The sequence below is a fragment of the Sinocyclocheilus rhinocerous genome, unplaced genomic scaffold (genome assembly GCF_001515625.1).
Source record: "Sinocyclocheilus rhinocerous isolate Xijiao unplaced genomic scaffold, SAMN03320098_v1.1 scaffold2400, whole genome shotgun sequence".
Classification (NCBI taxonomy): domain Eukaryota; kingdom Metazoa; phylum Chordata; class Actinopteri; order Cypriniformes; family Cyprinidae; genus Sinocyclocheilus; species Sinocyclocheilus rhinocerous.
Genome location: NW_015646358.1, coordinates 66,477 through 73,957, shown reverse-complemented (window position 1 = coordinate 73,957; position 7,481 = coordinate 66,477). Strand labels below are relative to the sequence as shown.

The 7,481-nt window shown below is 33.3% G+C and overlaps 1 protein-coding gene across 2 annotated transcripts in view; it reads left to right on the top strand.

Annotated features, from left to right (window-relative positions):
- The window catches only part of LOC107707604 (STE20/SPS1-related proline-alanine-rich protein kinase-like), a 77,356-nt gene that overhangs the window by 59,618 nt on the left and 10,257 nt on the right, over positions 1-7,481 (top strand). For both annotated transcript variants that reach the window (XM_016511682.1, XM_016511681.1), the window contains one exon: positions 3,964-4,016. In XM_016511682.1, coding sequence (XP_016367168.1) covers positions 3,964-4,016 — 53 coding nt within the window. The remainder of the gene's footprint in view (positions 1-3,963; positions 4,017-7,481) is intronic.

Here is a 7,481-nt window from a genome sequence, read left to right as displayed (position 1 = left end):
GGTTTTCTGAGTGCAGACACTGAAGCACACACACACAGAAAGCGCGTCTCACAGCACGCGAGTACTCTTTCGCGTCGCATGAACGGAGAATTACACTCAAAATTATGTCGAATTGTCTGTTTTGACGAGTATTCACGTAAACACAGTTGATTACGTCTTAAGTGAACGTAAACATTTGGGAGAACGTGTATCAGTACATTGCATCCATTGATCCATTGCAGCTGTGCATTCGGATTTAAAGGGACAGCAGCCTAATGGGGATTTTTTTTCACTGAGCTCGTCACAGTCCATTATAGGATTGTCATCTTTGTGAAGGATAAATCTGAAACCTAAAAGAAGGTTTCTTAGAAGGCAGCACGATTAAGCTGCATACTTTTAGAACAAGCTAAAACGGTGCTGAAATTGGCTTTAAAATGGCATGAAATCTGACCTAGACGTGTTCTTGACATGACACTTTTCACCCAGAGTGTCCACCTACTTCCTGTCTGTCTGACACATTCCCCGGTGAAGCATGACGAGCTTCATCTCCCGTAGCTCTGGTGACTTCAGTCTTCTCTCCTGCTTAAATGACTGCAGCCTGTGCATATTATTTGTGTCCTTTGCCTTTCCTCTGCAAACGTAACGTTTATGAGGTTGTCAGGCCTTGTTGCTGAAGCAGAACAGACTGTTTGATGTTGGAGAGAACAAAGTGAAGGTCTGGCTCAGATCTCGCTTTATCATAAACATGAGTGAGAAGAACCAGAGCGTTGACGCACTCCAGGTGTGTTTACTGAGAACGCCAGAGCCTTAGGATCATGAAGATTCGCTCCAGGAACCATCATACCATTATACCACTGTTAGATAGTCCCTCAGCCCGTTTTGGGAGATAATCATTATGTTTTCAGATTTTCATTTGGCATCACATCTTTAGTTGTAATGATGTCAGTGATACCGAATATCATTTTTTGAAAATTGAAAAGCAAAATATTTCATATCACCCCTGATGTGTGTAATGCATATAATATAACAGTTGTTTTTGGTTAGGTTTTGTATATAGTTAAGTAGATTTTGACACTATTTATGGTCCATATACTTAACTACATTTAAAACACAAATTAAATAGACAGTTTTAAATGTTATTTTATTTTTAAAAAAATATTTATTTATTATGTTTTAAACTATATTTTAAAACATAAATTAAATAGACAGTTTTAAATGTTGATTTATTTTTAAATAAAAAAAAAAAATAATTTAATTAACTACATTTTAAAATGTGAATTAAATAGAGATTTTTAAAAGTCAGTTTATTTTTACATTAATAAATATTAATTTATTATTTTCTTTTACAACATGAAGACTGTAACTAAACCCATTAGATTTTAACCGACTAAATTTACTGTAGATTTAGTCAACTAAAATCTTATGATATGTAATCGACTAAAACTAGACTAAAACTAAAAACAATTCAGGTGACTAAAATATGACTAAAACTAAATGGCATTTTAGTCAAAAGACTATGACTAAAACTAAATAAAAATTTGCTGTCAAAATTAACACTGATTTACTAAAACATGATTGAAATCAAAAGTTGTATGTTAACATTTATTAATGTACCAGAGCTATCATGAACTAACTATGAACAGTTGTATTTTTATTAACTAATTTTAAAAACAATTAATATACGTGTAGTGTAACAAATGAATTGCTCATTGTTAATTTTAGTTAATGCTAATTTTAGTTAATAATATATGATGTAACAAATGAATTGCTCATAGTTATTTAATCTCAGTTAATGCATTAATTAGCATAATAAGACCTTATTGTGAAGTGTTACTATTATATTATATTATATTATTATATTATTTACTTTTTTAGTTATTTCTATTACTTTTATCTTATTTTTATATTTCTTATTTTTTAATTAGATTTCAGCTCTAAATTCTGATTGGATGAGTCTGATTGGAGAAGTTACTTGGTAAATAATATCCTGATATTTTACCCTTTCCAAAATGTTTGAAGTAAACCCATTGCAAATTTGATTAATTTTGATTTCCTTTTTTGATTTTTGTTTGTTTGTTTATGTATTTATTTATTTTACAGTCATGGGCTTTGCAATGCAACAACTCCATCAATAATTAAATAAATATTTACTTATTAACATAACATAATTATAAACTAATTAACATGGTTTACTGTCTTAATTCTTTTATTTGTCTATTTATTTGTTAGTATCTATCTATTTATCATGTAAATAATGAGGCTTTTCTCTTTGTAACTTTGGAGCATGACAAGTGCTGTCTTTTGTTCTGAATTTTGCTCTGAAACAGTATATAATTACCTGAAGTAAACGCATGTTTAATCCTCATATACTCAATGATACTGATTTAAGTTTTTTTAACCTTAAAATACACAAATTGTGTGTGTGTGTGTGTGTGTGTGTGTCTGTGTGTATACACACACAGACACACACACACACACACACAAACGGATACTATTTATTTTCTGATGCTAGTGGGTAGAAAGCAGTAGAATGTTATTGATATGATAATATCAGCCTTAAACTGAAATGAAATGACAAAAGTGTAACAAGGCATAGGAGGAAGATATACAAAACAACAGAAATCATTAAAATCAGAAGAAAAAAAACCCAGGTTTTATTTCATCTGCCTGCTGAGATTACTTCACACCCCTACAGACTACTTTTTATTAGCTCCATAACATATTTATCGCTGCCAGCATGATGGTTTATCTTTTTAAAATCCTTTTTCGTCTTCAAGGTCCACCGTGCCATTGACAACCCACCATGCATCATAATGTGGGATTGGCTATAGAAACCTCTTAAATTTGCTGTTGGTATATTCGCCTAGAGTAAGATCCCATTCCTCTGACGATCAGTTAAGTGACCTACTTGAGAGCGGGAGAGAGACGGAGGGGTGGAGAGCAGCACCAGTGATGATTGCTGTCATTATAATCCCCTGATGTGTGTAATGCATATAATATAACAGTTGTTTTTGGTTAGGTTTTGTATATAGTTAAGTAGATTTTGACACTATTTATGGTCCATATACTTAACTACATTTAAAACACAAATTAAATAGACAGTTTTAAATGTTCATTTATTTTTTTAATTTAAGAAGTATTTATTAATTTGTGTAATTTGTGTTTTAGAACAAATGAAGCCGTTTTAAATGTCAATTTATTTTAAAATGTAAGAAATATTTAATTTATTTAATTACATTTTAAAACGTGAATCAAGTAGTTTTAAATGTCAATGTATTTAAAAAATATATTTATTAATTTATTTTTATTTAATTACATTTGAAAACTAATTAAATATGCAGTTTTAAATGTCTATTAATTTGTCAATTAAAAAAAGTAATAATTTATTTCCTTTTTATGTTAAATTAATAATTATAATTATTCCTTCATTTCACTCCTAGTCCTCCATTGCAGTACAACTCTTTTCCATACAGCAACAGTTCATAGTGACCACATTAATCTCCGAAATGGAGAAAAAACATTATAAATGATGAAAGATCCATTAGTGATATGAAATGCCGTTTAACCGCAGATCACCTACAGTACAGTGAATCCTTCCTTCATTAAAGCGACTCAAATGAACACAGCACTCCCTCTAAAAGCCCACCTGAATGCTTGTGTAAAACGATCTCTCCTCCAAACCCCTGTAATCACAGAAGCAGCTCGCTGGTTTACAAAACATGGCACTGATTGCTTGCTTACTGGCACTGTCAAATTTTTTTCTGAAATGATTATATGGAGAGCTCTGAGGACAGGACTCCGCTGAGGCTCGTATCTGTGTGTGTGTGTGTGTGTGTGTGTGTGTACTTCAGGCTCGGCAAACACGCTCAGTGAAACAGCACAGATGGCTGTGATCTCACTTGGCTTTCTTACAGTCAGACGGACAGGTGGACGCCCATTTCTCACCACAGATATCTCCTCTCTCTCTCTCCGTCTTTCCCTCAGGAATTCAAGGAAGGAGTTGAATGACATACGGTTTGAATTCACTCCAGGGCAAGGTCAGTGCACCTCATCATACATCAGCCGCAGTCGTAGTGTTATGCTGCCTTCAAATCCTCCCGGGAAATTCCCAATTACGAGGCCGGGAAACATCACGACGTGATTTTGGTCAGAATAAAATGGGCACAATTTCTTTTTCACTTCCCGACAGACTTTTGAAGCTTTGTTAGCGCTAGTGCAACACAATGAAAAGTAAAGGATGGGCATTAGGTTTGCATGCTTTATGTATATATTCTTGTTCTAGTGCAACCACATGGAATGATGGGAAGTGTAGGCAAAGGCGTGTTTGGTTGTAATCCAGCTAGATTAATAGATTTATTTGTTTGTTTTTAACCAGTCATTGTGTTTTTGAAGGATATATTATAATAGCTTTAAGGACTTAGAAAAAGTGCAAAGTACAATTTCCCTGATTTTAATGCAAATTTAATCTTTCAACATTCTCAAAAATTAGGGAAAAGTAATTAAAATTTATTGCGGTTCATTTGGTATTTATGTGTACAAAATAGCAATTAAAAAAAAATTGTAATCTGTCCCCAGTACTGCTGTCATAATCATTAAATCAAGTATTTTTGGCAATAAAGGAAAGGGAAGCACATCTTTGCCATGGTACCAGATTGAAAATTAAAGGTGGGGTATGTATTTTTTCAAAAACGCTTTACAATTGTGGGATTGGCTATAGAAACCTCTTAAATTTGCTGTTGGTATATTCGTCTAGAGTAAGATCCCATTCCTCTGACGATCAGTTAAGTGACCTACTTGAGAGCGGGAGAGAGACGGAGGGGTGGAGAGCAGCACCAGTGATGATTGCTGTCATTATAATCTAGTACTAGAGAAAATGAGGCTAATGCAAGTGTCAATCTGCTAAATAAGTCCACTGGGCTCAATAGTGCAGCTGGAGCTCTGGAGCAGCCGCTGAAGGGACTCACACACACCGCTCGCTAATATGGAGTCTTGACCTTTCATAAAATGAAACGGGATTCATGCGTACAGTAAACGCAGTATCAGGTATTTTGTTGAGTAACAGAATCAAAATGGTTATGTCAAGTTTTACACCGTGTTACATTACAATGTCTGTAAATAAACTTTATATATATATATATATGTGTGTGTGTGTGTGTGTGTGTGTGTCTAGTTTTAACTGGTTTACATGTTTTCTTAAGTCTATTTTATTCCTCTTAACATTTTAGTGTGTATGTCTTTAAGAAATGTATGATTGGCCTGTCGTGACCATTCACGTGACAGGAAGCTGGAACTGTATAAAGAGCAGCATGCCAAACAAACACTCAGTCACTAAATAGAACTTGCTGGATTGTGGAGTTTCCAACCTGTGGATTTACCTAGTGATGGCGAAGTGAAGCGTTCTGAACCAGCGAAGCTTTCAACACAATTGTATCGGAAAAAGGTTCATTACTCGAAGCTTTTTAAAACGGTTTATGCTGTGGCCATCTAGTGGTCATAAAAATAAATTACACCTTCCAAAGTGTTATGTTCCGATACAGCCAGTGGTTTCACATGTGGTTCAACAACTGATTCTTTGTTTTATTATATTTTATATAAATAATTGTCATTGTCAAAGTCATTCATTTGTGTCGGTTTACTGGCACTAAAATAAGTAAAATAAATAAAACATAAATTCATAAATTAAATCTATGATCTGTTTATTTTAACTCTGCCTCAGTCCTGACTGTCACTGATGTAAGAGACACGTGATGTTCAAATCCACTGAAATTTATTATCAGAAGCTTATCTAGAATGCCTGAAGCTTTTACTCTTCAGACATCCATGTGGTGACATGAGGAATATTCCTCATACACCTTTAAAATATAAATATATATTTTGTAATGTTATGTTAAACATATGTAAAACAAAACATAACGTAACATAAAACAGCATAACATAAAAAACAACAAAACATATCAAAACGTAACAAAATATAAAGGAACACAACATGAAATATAACAAAACAACATAACGTAACAAAATGACATGGCATCAAACAACATAAAATACAACAAAACAATGTAATGTGAAACAATGTAACAAAAGAGCATAAAACAACATAACGTAACAAAACAAAACAACATAAAATAGCATGACATAAAATAAAACAACATAAAACATATTATAACACAACATATCAAAACAACATAAAACAAAACGTAACAAAACAACATAACGTAAAACAGCATAACAACTAGGGATGCTCCGATCCGCCTTTTTGGCCTCCGATACCGATTCTGATACCTAGGATTCGGTATTGGCCGATACCGATCCGATACCAGTGAAGTTTTTTTCACCCATTTAAATAAATGTAGAATTTATATATCTCTTGTGTGTGGAACTGATAATCATTATTTCACAATCTACTAGATACAGACTACTTCATTATAAAGAAAAATAAAATAAACAAATATGAAAAAATATAGGCCTATGTATATTTATAATCTATTTTATTTTTCTTTATAATGAAGTAGTCTGTATCTAGTAGATTGTGAAATAATGATTATCAGTTCCACACACAAGAGATATATAAATTCTACATTTATTTAAATGGGTGAAAAAAACTTCACTGGTATCGGATCGGTATCGGCCAATACCGAACCCTAGGTATCGGAATCGGTATCGGAGGCAAAAAAGGCGGATCGGAGTATCCCTAGTTTTAACTGGTTTACATGTTTTCTTAAGTCTATTTTATTCCTCTTAACATTTTAGTGTGTATGTCTTTAAGAAATGTATGATTGGCCTGTCGTGACCATTCACGTGACAGGAAGCTGGAACTGTATAAAGAGCAGCATGCCAAACAAACACTCAGTCACTAAATAGAACTTGCTGGATTGTGGAGTTTCCAACCTGTGGATTTACCTAGTGATGGCGAAGTGAAGCGTTCTGAACCAGCGAAGCTTTCAACACAATTGTATCGGAAAAAGGTTCATTACTCGAAGCTTTTTAAAACGGTTTATGCTGTGGCCATCTAGTGGTCATAAAAATAAATTACACCTTCCAAAGTGTTATGTTCCGATACAGCCAGTGGTTTCACATGTGGTTCAACAACTGATTCTTTGTTTTATTATATTTTATATAAATAATTGTCATTGTCAAAGTCATTCATTTGTGTCGGTTTACTGGCACTAAAATAAGTAAAATAAATAAAACATAAATTCATAAATTAAATCTATGATCTGTTTATTTTAACTCTGCCTCAGTCCTTATACTGTTATTTTATGGCCAAAGTTAATTTTTGAGGTCAATATATAAATTACGATTAAAAATAAACAAAAAAACAATGCTAACACATTATAATGTAACATAATGTAAAGGAAACGCGCTGAGGTTCGCTTCGTTTGAACCAGATACTGAAGCAGTCACGTGGTTTTCAGGCGAATGAAGCTTCGGACATCATAGATCACATGCTTTTCTCAAAACGAATCAAGCTCCGATACAGTGCTTCAATGTGAAATGTGTTG